This window comes from Myotis yumanensis, unplaced genomic scaffold, assembly GCF_028538775.1.
Source record: "Myotis yumanensis isolate MYYU_CA2020_CCGP unplaced genomic scaffold, mMyoYum1.0.hap1 SCAF_1, whole genome shotgun sequence".
Taxonomy (NCBI): Eukaryota; Metazoa; Chordata; class Mammalia; order Chiroptera; family Vespertilionidae; genus Myotis; species Myotis yumanensis.
In genome coordinates this window covers 196,125,607-196,143,037 of record NW_027223752.1, presented here as the reverse complement: position 1 = coordinate 196,143,037, position 17,431 = coordinate 196,125,607, and the positions used below count along the sequence as shown (strand labels likewise).

The 17,431-nt window shown below is 38.4% G+C and overlaps 1 protein-coding gene across 1 annotated transcript; it reads left to right on the top strand.

Annotated features, from left to right (window-relative positions):
* Positions 1-891: 891 nt before the first annotated feature.
* On the top strand, positions 892-16,771 carry AMTN (amelotin). The gene is made up of 8 exons (XM_070409958.1): positions 892-945; positions 4,668-4,754; positions 5,805-5,870; positions 6,769-6,861; positions 10,915-10,950; positions 12,740-12,766; positions 15,733-15,997; positions 16,664-16,771. Exons 1-8 carry the CDS (start codon positions 892-894, stop codon positions 16,672-16,674), a joined length of 639 nt encoding a protein of 212 aa, XP_070266059.1. The 3' UTR covers positions 16,675-16,771.
* Positions 16,772-17,431: the final 660 nt, after the last annotated feature.

Genomic DNA, 17,431 nt, shown 5'->3' with positions numbered 1-17,431 from the left:
AATATAATTACTTTTAAACCTCATATTCATTGAATTTTAAAACACTTGTATCCTTCAATACAATACTTCTATACAGAAATACTTCTGTACTTCAGTACAGAAATACTTCCACATGTGTAAAAAAAAGTATACAAATATCCATTGTACCATTTTTATAATTATAAAATAAAATGGAAATGGATTAAATATCCACCTAAATGAAATGTAATGTAATGTAACCATGAAATAAATCTCTATGTACTGACACATAAAGATGTTCATTATTTGTTAAGTAAACAAAGTAACTTGCAGAGCAATATGCATAATATGCCTCATTTTTTAACTCACAGTTATATTTTGATGTTTGAGTTGCATGTTCATACATACCTGATAAAACAGGTACATCTGGAAAGTTATTTGGGAGGGAGATGGAGGTGAAGAAGGATTTTAATTTTTTTAATTGTCTATACTTTTGTTAATTACACAAACCCTGTCTTCCTGAAATACCCTCTACTCAAAGGGCAGACATTGAGTAATATGATGTCTGCAGCTAATAACTCACCTAATGAAGTGTTGGGAAATGAAAGAAACCAAATGATTTCACAGCTGAGTCCTGATTGGTCTCTCAGTTGCCAACCTCCTAGAGTTCAGTTTAAATTCCTTCTACAAACTCACAACTCATCAAAGGATAACATTTTTCACCCCAGGAACTGAAGAAATCAACTGGACTTTGAAGATTTTTTTTCACCTGTACATTTTGCCTAGTGGAGAGAAAGGTAACATTAATTGACTGTGTTTCAAATCAGAGCATTCTGGGGTTTTTTCTTTTAAGTATCATCTTCTCTCAAAAGGAAAAAAAAAATGGAGTGAAAGAGTAACATTATTCTGTTGTTATAGGTAGCAATTTGAAGCATGAAGACTGTGATTCTACTGTTTTATCTTCTGGGATCAACTCAGTCGTTACCAGTAAGTGCAATATGTTTATCTTATGTACAACCCACCTTAGCAGCATCTTAATTACACACCTAGTTCTCTTCCTGCCCTCTGTTCTGTGACCCATCCCCTTAGTTTCTGAGTTTTATTCTCCAAGGTGAAAAATGGTAAACTAGTCAAGTGTTAGTGCGAATTTCAATATACTTAACATTCTTAAAATGCATCGTAGTAGAACTTCTAAAGGGTGTCCCAAAATTCACACAAGAGTAATTTTGATAGAAAACACAGGTTTATAATTAAAAATTGTAAATTTTTTTATTGATCCATAAAGTATGCAGTATAGGATTATGTATGGAATAGCATATCAGGTAAATGGCCTCCACGGACTTGCTGGCACATACGCATTCTTTTGTTGAAATTTTCCATGACAGTTTTGCATAAATGTGGCTGAATTTTGATGAGGCTCATTTTCATCTTGATGGCTTGGTTAATCGACAAAATTGTCGCATTTGGGGTTCAGAAAATCCACGAGTGATTGTTGAGAAACAAATGCATTCACAACGTGTCACTGTTTGGTGCGGATTTTGGGCTGGAGGCATCATCGGACCATTCTTCGAAAATGCGGTTGCTCAGGCAATAACAGAAGAGTGCATATGTGCCAGCAAAGCCATGGAGGCCATTTACCCGATGTGCTATTCCATACATAACCTTATACTGTATACTTTATGAATCAATAAAAAATTTACAACTTTTAATTATAAACCTGTGTTTTCTATCAAAATTACTTCTTGTGTGAATTTTGGGACACCCTTTATTAATTTGGCAGAGCAATAGGGTAGAAATTAGGAGAAAAAAGAACCCCTTAGATTATATCTACTCAAAATGAATAATTATTTTAGTTTCTAAAAAGAATTTAAGATTTTTTTGAATATATTTTATTGATTTTTTACAGAGAGGAAGGGAGAGAGATAGAGAGTTAGAAACATCGATGAGAGAGAAAGATCGATCAGCTGCCTCCTGCACATCTCCTACTGGGGATGTGCCCGCAACCCAGGTACATGCCCTTGACCGGAATCGAACCTGGGACCTTTCAGTCCGCAGGCTGACGCTCTATCCACTGAGCCAAACCGGTTTCGGCGAATTTAAGATTTTTGTTGGCGACTATTTTCTCATGACTAAAGAGATAAACTGGATTTTCTGATTTTTCCAATTGGAAGCACAAAACATCTAGATCATCTAAACTCCAAAAAGACTACCAAATCATACAATTGCAAGGGAATATTACAAAAATTTTTGTGACTTTTGACTTAGACCATTTCATCACAAAATGTATTTACACAAAGCAGGATTTTTGAAGAAAATGAGCACTTGCATTTGAACACATACTCCAATTGTCCTCCAATATTTTACAGACATAGAGATGAGTGGTTTGGGCCTCTAAGTGGATTTCCCTTTGACTATTTGAGATGCTTATGTGTAGATATTAAAAAATAATTACAATATATGTATTTGCTGTGAAATAGCAAAATGCAAAGAAACATTTTAGGGGAGCTTTGAGCCCACTTGACACTTGAGTAGTCATCCATACAATCAGCAAATATTTATTGGAAACTCTCTATAAACCAGATATTGTGCTAGCTACTAAAAAACAGTGGTGAGGGGGAGAAAGGGCATGATCCTTCATGTTGTTCACTACAAATAGATGCTAACAAATAATTTTTTTAAAGAACTGTCAAATAATAAGTTGTAACTATGATTAGTCCTATGAAGGAGAAGAAGAGGGTAATCTTGTAGGAATGGGATGGGACAGACATGAATAGACAACCTCCTTGTTTCTTTCCAAATGATACATATGCCTTCTTGAAAGAGGTTATCTGCAAAAATACAACTTCTAAACAAGGTAAATTAGGAAGTTAATTGTTTTGTAAACCACAGATTTCCCACTTTACCAAATAAATTTACCGAAAGGTTCTCCTAAATAGGGTGTCTCTACTATATTTAAATTACCATACATTTTGTAAAAACTCAAGATAAATAAGACCTTCCAGGAGCACAGCTGTCATTCGAGGTAAACTGAGGAGTAGCATGCAGGTCAATGCAGATTGTTAATAGCCAATAACACGAGAGCAGGGGATGCAGGAGATGACACCAAGATATCTATTAGGTATAGCAGTGGTATCTGTCAACCAAAAAATCAGGACACATGGATGAGATTTTTAAAATTATTTGTGAGTTTATTGAATTATCATAAATGCATAAATGCATAAAAATGAGTCAATTTGCAAGTGTGGACTCTTAAAACAGCCTAGCACTTGTTTTCAGTGGCTCAAGTTTGGGAATTGGAGATGGGGCAGGTTGCATTTTCAGGAGAATGGGCCTCAATAAGAAAGTGAACTCGAGCAAAGACTTGAAGCAGGTGAGGGAGTGAGCCAATGACAGAGGGGATGGGTAGAGGTGAGGCTGTGGGGCAGGAGTGGGCCTTACCTGTCACAGAAATAGCAAATAGCCAACAGCAGCAGTAGAGTGAGCGAGGGAAATGAAATGAAATGGACAGTCAGGGAGGCACTGGGGCCCAGGGCAAGAGGGGCTGGCGGGCCCCTGTAGGTCTCTGGCTTTTACTCTGAGTGAGAATGGAAGCCAATGCAGGAGCTGAGCAGAGGAGTGAAAGGACCAGACTGTTGTTTTCAAAGGACCACTCTGGCTGCCGTGCTGACAGTAGATTGTAAAGAATGAAAAGAAATGTGCAGAATGTGTACTTACATATCTTAAAGCTTATAGGGACTTCTAAGAATAGATAATTCCAATCTTTCCTCTTAACACTGAGGGGAAATGTCCCAAAGTGAAACCAACAATTAATGGCAGCTCCAGGGTATATCCAAGTGGCCAAGGGCACATGCTGAAAGGCTACACCACATGGCCCTCTGAGATGCAGCCAGAAGCAAGGGTAACAGAGAAGCGGACCTGGCCAGGGAGCTTCCACCTGAATGCAGAGGGAGTGGGGAGAGAAGCTAAGGGAAGGATTCATTTCTTCAAGGGCCAAGAACACTTGGGGGATTCGGTACTGGCTCTCCCACTCACCCTGTCACCTTGGGCAGGTCACTTGGCTTGTCTGGGCCTCGGTTTCCTTATCTTTAAAGAAAACCATACAAACATAGGGTATCCCAAGAAATGTATACACACTTTAACAGCTGATCACGCAATTTTGAAAAGTGTTTGTATACATTTTGGGGACACCCTGTACATCATAAGGATCGCCAGCACATTTTCACCCCTTAAATTTAGTGCTTCTCAAATACACTAGAAAAATACTCTGGCCAGAAAAGGGAGTTCACTTCCATTACAGAAAGTGACTTGCCAGGCACAGGCAAAAGCAGAAAGCTTCGTTAAAATGCATTGGGAATTGTGGCAGAGTGCATTCAAGCATTGGGGAAAAGCAGATGTAAACGGAGCTAAGGGGCAGACTATGTATTTCATGCCCTGAGAAAAGAGGAAGGCAGTTACAGAAAAGAAATGGGAACCTGGGAACTACCACCAGAAATTCATGTGCCCTGCCACACACACCTCCTGGACTGGCATTATTCCACTCTGGTTCTATCTCCTGCCATGCATGAAATGTTCCAGGAAATTAAAACTGCTCCAAAACACACAGAGCCTAAAGGACGGACATTTTTGCATTGGGGACTACTAGTTACATCCTGTAAATGAATGGATAAAAAATCTCAAACACATCACTGCCTCGAAAATGTTTATCACAGATGCAGCTCAAACCTGCTTTGGGACTTCCTCCAACGCAGCTGGTTCCAGATCAGACAACCCTACTCAACCGGCAGCAGCCACATCAGGTGAGTCCTCCAACAGGAGCACTGCAGCCAGCAAAGGGAACGTGGTAAGACCAGTGGGTTTTAAATCAAGATTTACACGGAGTCTCATAACTAAACGAGAGAGCGAGGCTTTCCTTTTGGGAGAAAAGTAAAACAAGAATAAATACACTTTTTTGAAAATTTTGAGTCAGGAAAACAAAGCATCCTCATTCCTTTTCCTTTTGTCTGAACAATAATTTACTTTAGTAACCAAATCTAGTAAAATTTGAAAAGCAATAGCTATGGCTGTTGACAAAGCTTGGTCATCTGTGCCCTGTGATACTGTGACATGTCACGTGGTATTTGCCAGAGCCAACAGGGAGGTAATCTTAAGAGAGGTAATCTATAAAAATAACTGCAAATTTCCTCCAGTTCCGTTGTTGTTGATGAGCTAATGCCTCACTATAAAGTCTGTTTCTTCAAAGTATATTTAAATGCTTTGCCTTTATCTAGACTTTATGGAACAACAGATAACACCAGAGTCTAAGGTTTTAATCTATGGTCATAAACCTATCTTTCTCCTTGCAGTGGTTCTCAACCTCCCTAAGGCCGCGACCCTTTAATACAGTTCCTCATGCTGTGGGACCCCCAACCATAAAATTATTTTCGTTGATACTTCGTAACAGTAATTTTGCTACTCTTATGAATCGTAATGTAAATATCTGATATGCAGGATGTATTTTCAGGGGTCACGACCCACAGGTTGAAAACCGCTGCCTTAGGGAAACTAAAGCTTACATAATTTAGAAAAAGAATACAAAGTTAGATATGTAAAATTAAGTACTAAAGTGAATAATTAATCATGAAATCAGAAGTAAGAAATACACATTTTTAAAGCTGATAAATACCATAAACTAGATAGGCTGCTCAGGTGCCTCCCAGGGCCATGGAAGGGAACAACACTAGTGAAGCTTCACCTTCATGGCAAATCCACCCCTAATGGGAGCATAAGTTACTTAAGGATGTCCACCACTGGCAGGTTAGTGAAAATAGACAACCTCTCTCTCATACATCAGTTTCAATGCCCTGCAGGTCTTCCCTTCTTTAAGTCTAATACCATTGACACAGATGCTCACCATGGTGTCAGATCTGCAACTGGTAAGTACCCTTTTATATCATTTAATAGCCATTATTAAGTAAATATAATACCTAATGTTGAGTGTGTGTATATATGTGTGTACCCACAAATGTACACATATACACATATTCATTGTAGATCAATGGAAAGAGAGAAGACAGAAAAGACAGAGAGCTGAAAGCTATTCAACACATCATGAACTTTTTTTTTTAGCAAAAGGGACGCTACAGGAATTACAATTCTCAAGCCTTTACTCCTTTAGTTCTTCTTACCTCTTTTACAAGTTCCTCTCCCCATTTCTTCAGCAGGCCTTCCTCTCTTTTCCCCCACAACATGCACCCACCATTCAAATGCTATAACTGTTAGCTTCACCCCAACAACTAGAGAAAACCAGAAGGGGTAGAAGATTTTCATTTTTTATAAAATATCTGTATAGTTATTTAAACTATATATAGCTTAAGTTCCTTTGCTGATTAAAGTGGATTTTTATCTAGTAATCAGGTTTATATAGTAATAGATCCTATGCAGACTAGATATTTTACTCTGACTCTCAAAATTTTCATGGTGATACATCCTATGAAGAATCATTTCTTCATGAGAAAGCCATCAGAAAATTCCAGGAATCATTGCTGTTAGAGCCCAAACGGGAAATGCAGGTTGAAATTACCTAAGTTGTTCTCAGAGAATGGTTAAATGCCAAAGAAAATTTTAATATGAAAAAAGTTAATCAACCTATGGTTGTATTGGTAGACTACACAAGTCTTGGAACTTCACCTCTATATCTAATTCTAAATGCAATATAGTATGCATTTGCATAGTAACTTCTCCATGTAAACATATTTTACATTTGGTAAATACATGTTAGCTTCCTGAATGTCAAACTGAAACAATACAATGACAACCTTCTTTGCCTTACAGCTAAATCCTCCTCCTGCAGGAATGGCACCTGCTGCCCATACCCTCCCACTGGCCCTTGGGGGATTAAATGTTCAACAGCAGCTGCAACCCCAAGTAAGTTCAACAACAGGACTTCAGTTAAAAATTGGGGAGCGCCTTCTCTTAGGGGGAAGCCTAAAGAGGAGGAAATAATTTTTTCAAGGTTCTTAAATATTTCCTCCAGATAATTTGTAGAAGGATGTTCTACAGAACATGGAACAGTCTTTGACAATTTGGGTCTTGCTGAAAATCCATGAGAACACTCCTAGAAAACTGAGCATTCTGCCTCATAACCTCTCTAGAATACATTTGTAATGGGTAATAGAAAAACGTGAAGAGTTGGGAAGATTGAGAAGTCAGAAATATAAGGAGGAAAATGAGAAGTAGCAGGATTCTTCTCTAGCATGTTGTGTTTTCTATTGAAGACCTTCTGGGTGGCCAGAATCATCCCAAATTAAAATTAAGAGGTGAATAAAATTTAAATTCTAATCTCCTTTTTGTACCTTTTTGTCAGGCCTGCTCAAAAGTCCCCAAGTACTTTCTAGTTCTTACCTACTTCCTACCATCATTTGCTTTCATGGAAAACCCTCTCACATCCTATATCATAAAAGCCTAATATGCAAGTTGCCCCCTCGGGTGGTTCTACTGGGAGTTAAACCACTCGCTATGACATGCGCTGACCACCAGGGGGCGGCACAGAACATGGCGAGCATTGGTGACATGGCGCTGGCAGCAGGTGGCAGTGGAGGTGCTGCCAGCCCTTATGGGCCCAATGAGAGCGGGACTGCAGCGGGATGGTGGAGCAGTTGAGCATGCAACACCAGGCCAAGACGAGTACGAGTGGGAGCCTGATCACCCCACTGATCGCCCTGCAGATAGATGGCCACCAGTCCACCAGTGGCAGCAGCAGTGGAAGGTGGAGCCGCCACCTGGCTCTCAGGCATTGAGGGAGCTGGGCAGGGGCCCGGCCATGATCCATTGCCCCACAGGCAGGATGGTGGAGCAGGTGAGGGGGCGGCACCAGGCCAAGGTGGAGTTCCAGGCAGGGCTGCAGGGCTGTAAGGCTGGGGGTACAAGCTGGGGCCCAATCCCCAGAAGCCACTCCAAGGGACCCCACTCGTCCACGAATTTGTGCATCAGGCCTCTAGTTAAGATATAAAGGAGATATTTAGGACATCAAACACTTAGGGATGTGTTTGAATTTTAACTATGGACAAAGCCCAAATATCTACCTTTCTGAAACTTCTTTAAATAGATTATTAGGCTCTAGAGAAAAATATAATGATCCCTTTATGACTGGACTAAGTCATTATGGATAACTTATTCTCCCTACCAGATTATTTTAGCCCCACATAATGGTCTAATTTTTTGTAGAAGCTTTATTATTTATTATATGCATCATATATAGTAATTATAGAAAACTTAGAAAATATAGATGAGCAAAATAACCTCATAAAATTCAGTTTAACATGGGGGAGGAGGCCACAACATAATCCTAATGGTCTGGATTAAACACTGCCAGCATTCTAGGATATATCTTTCCTGTCTTTTTTTTTTTTCTATGATGTATTAAGCACATATTTTAAGAAAATTGCCCTGCTCTAACCTTGAAGTCAGACTTAGCACATATTTTTAAAAAATATGTTCTTACAATATCTAATGTTCTATCATTTGATTTTTTATTTAATAAATATTGAATAGTCTTTGTGTTTTGAGATATTCACTTATAACGTTGTTTTTAATGATTGCTTAGTTTTTTGTTGTATTACAAAAGTTTGGTGTATTTTTTTTAAATTTTGCTTCTATAAATTATGCTACAGTGAACATTTTTTTAACTAAGTCTTTGACCATATCATGATTATCTTCTTAGGAGTAGTTCTCAGAAAAAGAATTTGTAGGTGTGAAGACATAAAAATATAAGACTTTTAATACACATTCCCAAATTATGAAGCATGAATACAATAATGGACCAATATATCCTAACCATCTTCTTACTACTATGGACACCTCCAGGTTTTAATAAGAGTAAGCTTGTATTAATTAGTAATTATAATCAAAGCTGAGTTTAATTGACAAAATAATTTTAAGCTGCTCTATTTAAATTTTACCTCATATGAGACTAATACTTTTTTTATACCTTTGTCCAAAATAACAACACAAGACACTCTAAGCGGCTTCATTAATTCCTATTTGTGAAATTCTGTAACATAACTAACTTTTACATTTCTTTTTTAATATTGAAATGTATACTTGTACTTATATCCTACAGATATTTTAGAGCCTTCACTCAACATATTTGCTGCTTATATACATCTCAATAATAAAAGCTATTCTCTGAAAAAGACTAGAGAAATGGGCGTATAAAATGAACATCTCTAACACGTGATCCTGGCATGGTCCTTATGCCAACTGCCCCACTTCAGTTTCAGTTATTGCCCTTCTCTAACCTTGAAGTCAGACTTAGCACATCTTCGCATTCACTCCAGTCAAATGCATTAGTGGTCACTGTAGATGTTACTAAAGGGTCAGTAGAGAGGATTTAACAATACACATTCCCCAACATGCAATATCATAAATCAATCCCCATTCTCAGTGGAGATTCTCCACTCTCTTTAGGCTATACCACCACCAAGGATCCCCATACCTGCCCTCCTCCTGTGCACCCCAGTCCTTCTGACCCTGCCTTTCCAGGGTCCTCTGCCAGAAACTTGGGCACCTGTCCAGAGCTCCCATTTTTCAAAGCAAGGCCAACATGGTGGAGTGAACTCTAGATTTACACAACATCTGGTGAATCCTAGCTCTCCGCTTATTACCTGCATGATGTTGGCCAAGTTACTTAACCACCCGTGGCTCACTCTCCTCATAATTTAAAGTGGGAGTAAAATACAACCTACCTCTAGAGCTTTTATAAAGGTTAAATGAGTAATCATACATAAAACACTTAGAATACTTCTTACCACACAGTATACATTCAGCAACTATTAGCTATTATTATTTCAAATAATTTCTCTAGCAAACACTAATAAAAGAATTTATTTTTACATTGTTGAAATATTAAATTATCTGTAATTACTTAGACATCTCTAGTTTCCTATTTGTATCTTTTTGTTCATTCCAACTCATCTTTTTTTTAAAAAAAAATTCAATTTTGTTTTCTCCCAAATCTCATGCCCCGTCCCTCCAACCCCCTTCGCCATTGCCACCCTGAAATTAGTTGATTTTTGGTCAGTAGCCAGAGATCTAATGAAGAGGAAGAAGGCTTTTCTTAAAAGTATGTACTTTTTACCTTTTGTTACTATGGCTATTACTGTCCTGGGAAATAATAAAGTTAAGAGTCTATTTCATGAGACTTCCAAATCTTTGGGGTTGGTCGCTATTAAAACTTCTATTTTGATTACTTTCCTGACATTGTGTGAATCTTTATAGAAATAAAAATAAATCCTAAAGCCCTAGTTCTCTTTGACAAACTCTAGGTTAGTTCTTAAAGAACCAGAGCACACCAACACCTCATCCAAATCTGTCTGACTATAAATTCAGGACATTTACATAGTTACCAGTGACCTTTCAAAATATTTCTCAGTTCTAAGAGCTCTTTCAGTGCCAGGGATTATTGAACAATGTCATCCATCCTTTCCTTCCAGTGCTCTATTTTAACAGCGGGACTCCCAGGCAACCATCATGAAACTAACCATAAATCTTCAAGAATTCATTGTATTTGAAAATATTCACTGTGTTTTCACGTATCTTCTTAAATGCTATACAAAATAAACACATGCTTTTTTATCACATTTTATATCATTATTTCTTGGGATAATTTTCAATTTGGAGGTAGATTAAGGTCAAAATTATTTTTTGATCATCCAATTTACTAACGTCTACCTTCTAGATGTGCTGCCCTGTACAGGTTTTAAAATCTCCCTGGGTCTAACCTTCTTTTTTACAAATTGGATGAGTTCTGATAGCCATCCAGCTCTATGAATCTATACCTAGGATTATAGATGATACATTAGTAACAAATACTTATTGAACAAATGTTGCGTTTTTTAAGAAAGTCTTGATGTTGATATCATCCATCAGAACTTACCTTTGAATATGTTTTTTACTGAATTTATTATAACTTTTTTCTAGATGTTACCACTTATTGTAGCACAACTTGGAGCCCAGGTAAGGTTATTTCATATGATGGCTTTTGTTTTAAATCATCTTAGTGTGAAATATTTAATCTTGCCTCGATTCACCAAATAGTTGCCAAGTTTACTATTTACTTTGCACTGTATGAACACTGATAATAGCAAGAACACTTATTGAGCACTTACTATGTGCCAGGCACTGTTATAAGTATTTTATTATTTATTATGTACTATCTCATTTAGTCTTCAAAATAACCTTTTATAGACAATACTAGAGGCCCGGTGCACAAAATTCGTGCACAGGGGGAAGGAGTGGAGGGGGGGGGGCGTGTCCCTCAGCTCGACCTACACCCTCTCCAATATGGGAGCTCTCGGGGGATGTGCTACTGACAGCTTGGGCCCACTCCCCGTGGTTCTCTGCTCTCTGCGGGGTTTGCCTGCTCCACACCATGGGGTTGGGCAAGCATGCCCTGCTGGGTGCTGCCTGTGGGCTGCTTGCCTGGTCACAGTTTGCCACCACCACTGCCTAGCAGTCCCTGCTGGGTGCTGTCTGCAGGTTGCTGCCGCCACTGCCCAGCAGGCCCTGCTGGGTGCTGCCTGTGCCCCGCTTGCCTGCTGGGCTCACGTTGCTGAGGTGACACCACCAGCGTCCTGCCCAGCCTCTATGGGCGCCGCCATTTTTTTGTCGTGGAGTGATGGTTAATTTGCAGATTACTCTTTTATTAGATAGGATTTTTATTGCCAATGTGAAGGTGAGTAACTGGAGATACAGTAATGCAGTTACAATCACAGAGATAGTAAATGTCACAGGTGACACAAACAGTCAATTCTTTAAATCACACTGTTAAGACAAAAATAAGTTAATGGGATTGATCTGAGTTATGATTTCGGGGATTTATTTTTTTAACTTCAAATTTATTTATTAATTATATATAATTTCCCTAAAAAATTATACAAACATTGCTCTCTCTCTCTCTCTCTCTCTCTCTCTCTCTCTCTCTCTTTCTCGTGTGTGTGTGTATGTGTGCATGTGTGTGTGTGTGTGTGTGTGTGTGTGTGTGTGAAAGGTAATTCTTGAGATTACTGGTAAAATTACCAATGGTCAAGATCGAATATGAGCATCAGATGGCAGTTTTTACTTCTAAAGGCAGAATCAAATATAAAATTTAGATCAACTCTTGATTCCACATCTGGGAACACATCTAAGGAAATAATATGAAAGGTTTATTTACAAATATTTCAATCAAAATAATATTTATAGTACAGAAAAATATTGGGAGCAACTTAAATTTTAAAGAAAGGAACATAAGTTAGCTGTGCAACATTAAAGCCAATATTTTGTGATCATTTGGAAAGTCTTCTTATTAAAATAGGTCTGTAATGTGGTTAAATGGTCATCGTATAGTATTAAAAGAAAAAGTAAGACAGAAATTGTTTAAATGACATGACTTCTATTATACGAAAAACAAATGTGTGAAAAACATCTGGAAGAAAATATATCAAACTCTTCCAGATGAGATTATGTTATTTTTCTTCTTGCTTTCTTTCCAAGTTTCCTCCAATGTGCATCTATTACTTACTAATGGAAAAAATATTTTTTTAAAGTATGAAAGACTTCACATCACTCAAATAATGTTAGCTGTCTAATATCATGTGCTGACAAGAGTTTTGTAATGCAAGTCACAAGGCAGTTTAAAATTTTGTTGAAAATAAAGTCTATTTTTACAATTTTTAAAATTAATTTAAGTTTTTAAGTTATGTTATACACATCTTGCCATTAATATATTAAAATTTGTCTAACAATTTTTGTTATTATTTTTTAGGGTACTATCCTAAGCTCAGAGGAATTGGTAAAAACATTTTTTAATTACTAATATTTAAAATTCTTTTCAGTGCTAATACAATGCTGTTTTCTGTTCTCATATTAATAGTATCTTTGACCACAAACCCTAAATTCATTGTCTTCTACAATAAATTGAAAATTTTTATAGGTCTTTGCATTAAGTTAATATCCTTTGCCTAGGTGGGCCCTTTATCTTCATTATCCAGTTACTTTTCCATTAATTTGACTTAGCTTTTGTTTTCTGTATATTGATGTCAGATTCAATTTTATCCAGAAAACCAATGCATATTTTTACTTTATATTTATTAAAATCCAGGATTTTAAATTACTGAAATGCAATAACAGACATTTTTAATATATATATAAATTTTTGCAGGAAAATTTAATTTCCTTGACTTAAATTTTTAATTTTTGTAGGAAAATATATTTTTTAGTGTTTTATAGTGATAGGTGAACCTAAATAATGCTAATATAATCATTACTAGGCTCTTCTATGCATTTTCTGTAAGTCATTTTTAGAGAAAAATGAATTAATATGGTATTTAAACATGACATTGAAATTAAGAGTTGAGACATTATCTGAGAAGACAGTTTTTTTTAATTTTCTATTGTAGAAAAAGGTAGAGACTTGATAGATTGTCCATAAATAAAATAATGGGGCTGTATTGTCAACATTAACACATTTACACCTACGTTTACCAGTTTTTGAGCCAATTCTATATAACAGGCACCTAATAGATTTTTTTTCTTTATTGATTAAGGTATTACATATTGCCTTTAATCCTCACCAAATTACAAAGCCAAAGTTTTTAACCCAACTTAATAGATAAAGAAACTGAGGCTCAGCAAGCTTAAGAAAATTAGGTTCCAAGCTCAAAAACAGATCAAAAGCCATTTTTCTATCTACTATGCCAATGGTTTTAAAACATTTTTTAGTAAAACCCACAGTAACAGCTATATTTTTAATTCAGCTAACACAGACAGCACACATAGTACACACACACACACACACACACACGTTTCATGAAACTATATTTACCCTTATTATATGGACTACAATAGGTAATTTATAGTCTACTAGAGGCTCAGTGCACGAAATTTGTGCACAGGGGGTGGGGGGTGTCCCTCACCCCGGCCTGTACCCTCTCCAACCTGGGACCCCTCAGGGGATGTCTGACCGCTGGTTTAGGCCCGATCCCATAGGAATTAGGCCTAAACCTCCAGTTGGACATCCCTCTAGCAATTCAGGACCACTGGCTCCTAACCACTCACCTGCCTGCCTGCCTAATGCCCCCAACTTCCTTCCTCTGCTGGCCTGGTCACCCCCAACTGCCCTCCCCTGCTGGCCTGGTCATCCCCAAATACCCTTCCCTGCTGGCCTGATCACCCCAAACTGCTCTCCCCTGCTGGCCTGATCACCCCTAACCCCCTGTCAGCCTGATCTTGTCCCTAACTGCTCACCCCTGCCAGCCTGATCTTGCCCCTAACTGCCTCTGCCTCAGCCCCCACCATCATGGCTTTGTCCGGAAGGAAGTCAGACGTCCGGAAGATGGCCGGTTGACCTAGTCTAATTAGCATATTACCCTTTTATTAGTATAGATATAGACTATTCTTTTTACCTTGTTTTTAAAGGTGTGTACAACCCACCTGCTTTATTTCAAACCTATGGATATCATGATCCCCATTTGAAAACTTCTGTACTCTACTGCTGTCTCTCATGCAGCATACATTTAATTCTGGCTTTAATACCTCATAAGTCTACAAAGGTGTTTCCCAAACTTCAGTCCTGGACCTCAAATCAGGACAACTTGGAAGGCTGGTTAGAATGCAGATTTCTAGGTCCTGCCCTCAACCTAGTCCATCATAATCTAACAATGGAGCCTAGGAACTTACCTTTATAACAAATTCTTTGGGTGGTTCTTATGAAAACTAACAATCAAGAACCATATTCAAGGAAATTGAACTGAATCTTAATTGTGAGCTCTTGGCCTTTTTTATACCATGAAAACACCTACAGAGCTAGGAGGTCCTGGAGAACTGGGTCCTGTCTGAACCAGCCAATGTCAAAATATTCCTTCTTGCCCTAAACAGTTTGGCTCAGTGGATAGAGCGTCAGCCTGCGGACTCAAGGGTCCCAGGTTCGATTCCGGTCAAGGACATGTACCTCGGTTGTGGGCACATACCCAGTAGGGAGTATGCAGGAGGCAGCTGATCAATGTTTCTGACTCTCTCTATCCCTCTCCCTTCCTCTCTGTGAAAAAATCAATAAAATATATTTTTAAAAAATATTTCTTCTCAGGTGGAACTTCTCACAGTAATTTTTTTCCCTGGGGCGGGTGGCAGGGGAGAAGAAGAAGTGTGGCGGCAGCAGCATCCATTACCACTGTGCAGATCATTGACAGTTCAATAAAGAGTTCCACTGGGAAACCCCAAGGAATGCACAAGTGGCTGAATTACTAAGAGAAATATTTATGACCAAATATTCCAGTGCCTTTGAAAAACACATCAAAAGACAAATGAAGGGATGCAAACCATGAGATGAGGATTGATTAATCTACTTGAATTAATTTTGCCCATTAATTTTTAGTCTCCTAGATTACCTTTTAAAAAATTAGGAGCACAGGAAAGACTATGATTTCAGTTAATAACAGAGACATAGCCTGTCATAATTCTATGGATTTTCTGCCTGAATCCTACCTCTAAATACACCCGACTGGCTTGATTGTGGCTTTCCCTTTCTGAGGGAATTGCAGCACCGCAAGGAATCCCAGTAATGAAGCCAGCATCAGGCTTGGCTTAGGGAGAGAGACATTTCCTTTGAGGAGGGCCCATCTTTATTATTTTCTCTGACTCTACCTTCTCCATCCTGCCATTCCTACCCAAACATATTGCCCTCAAAGAAGAAAGGCTGGTTGACTGGCCTTTAAAATGTATTGCTTTAACTCTGTTTTCTGTTTCCTTCCCTCATTCCAGCCAGTGGCCCCACAAATCTTCACAGGCCTCCTCTTCCACCCCTTGTTCTCCGGAGCCATCCTGCCCACCAGCCAGGCTAATCCAGACATCCAGAACACAATCCTTCCTGCGGGACAAGCAGGAGTAAATCCTGCCATCCAGGGAGCCCCAGAAGGCCCCTCCCCGACCCCCAGTGGCACAGATGATGACTTTGAAGTGACCACTCCAGCAGGCATCCAAAGGGGCATGCACATCACCGAGGAAACCACTACCGGGTTCCCCCATGGTAAGTTCTCCCAGCCAGGAAAACGCCCTGGATCATGACAGTCATCTGCAGAGAGGGAGAGAAGAGTTCTTTGTCTTGTTGATAAATACAGATCTTAATAAAGTCAGGGAGCCCCTTTACTCACAGTAGTGCAGCAATGGGAGGGGATATTTTCACTCGGCCACCAACCCTACCGGCTGGACCCAGAAAGAAGAGATTTAATTGCTGGCATACATACTTTCCACCTTAGGTTGGACCTGGAAATATTTTGAAACAGACTGACTCACCTTTTCCCATCTCAGACACATACAGGCCCACAGCAGAGACAGTTCACCCATCATGATTCTTTTTTCCACTCACTGATCATGGATGAGCCTCCAACTTCTCCCGAACTTAATGCTACAAGCAGCCGCTAGTAACACACTGCACTTAGCACACAGACGAACCCGTGTGCCATTCTCCTCAGGTGGGACTTGAGAAATGTTGCAAAAATAAGCTCTTCTAGTGGGAACAAGCAAAGATAATAGTTTAACAAGTGTGTATGTCTGGAACCAAATGTCCTTGGGGATAAAAGAACAATTTGATATTGATACTCTTGCTCCTAGAAAAGAAATTCTGATGGCAGGTAAAGATGTTTAAATTCAATATGCTTTGACCTCATTTTAAAAGTATTTTCTTTTCTTCCAGGAATTCAGTAAGCTGTTGCGAATTTTTTCAACTAAACCACCTTAAGTGTGGTGATACATAGAAGTATTTGTCACTGAGCATATTATGAAAAAAATTGAGACGCTGAAGAATACCAGAAGAAATTCTTAGTTAACTAAAAACTTTCTTGAAATTTCAGAAAACATGTTCTTCCTAGAGAATACAGACTTCTGAAAAAGAGTAATTAAATAGATAATTTGTCTTTGAAATGTAACATGACACCATCTTGGATATGGATGACACGTACATTAAAACAAATTTTGAAAGCTGACGTTTTCTTCGTTGAGGATGGAAGAAAGTTAGACCTTTTTGGGGATGACCCCCAGGTCTAGGACTATCTGTAGTCGTGGGAATGGATACCCAGCAATGGAAGGAAATGCTCTGATTTCCTCACAACCACCTTAGGACTTACTCCCCAAATTTAATTTCAACATGGAAATTATCTTTGATTGTCTAGAATATACAGTGGAAGCAAAGAATTGTAAATCATATTGTTTCTCAAGCTACTTACATACAGAGCTAGTGATTATGGTGTTTAATGCTTAATTTTGGTATGTCTGAGAGTGAGAAACGATAGTGCTAAAAGTTATTATTAAAGGTGATTCTCTTGCTTCTCACACCTAAAAGGTAGAATTTAATCTGATTTAAGTTTATAACCTAGACCAGTGATGGTGAACCTATGACACGCGTGTCAGAGGTGACACACGAACTCATTTTTTTGGTTGATTTTTCTTTGTTAAATGGCATTTA

Excerpts from the sequence above, each read along its gene's own strand:
- AMTN (XM_070409958.1), top strand. The coding sequence starts at position 892 with ATGAAGACTGTGATTCTACTGTTTTATCTTCTGGGATCAACTCAGTCG. Across the intron at positions 946-4,667 it reads GATCAACTCAGTCGTTACCA|ATGCAGCTCAAACCTGCTTT; the intron begins GTAAGTGCAATA and ends TGTTTATCACAG. Across the intron at positions 6,862-10,914 it reads AACAGCAGCTGCAACCCCAA|ATGTTACCACTTATTGTAGC; the intron begins GTAAGTTCAACA and ends ACTTTTTTCTAG.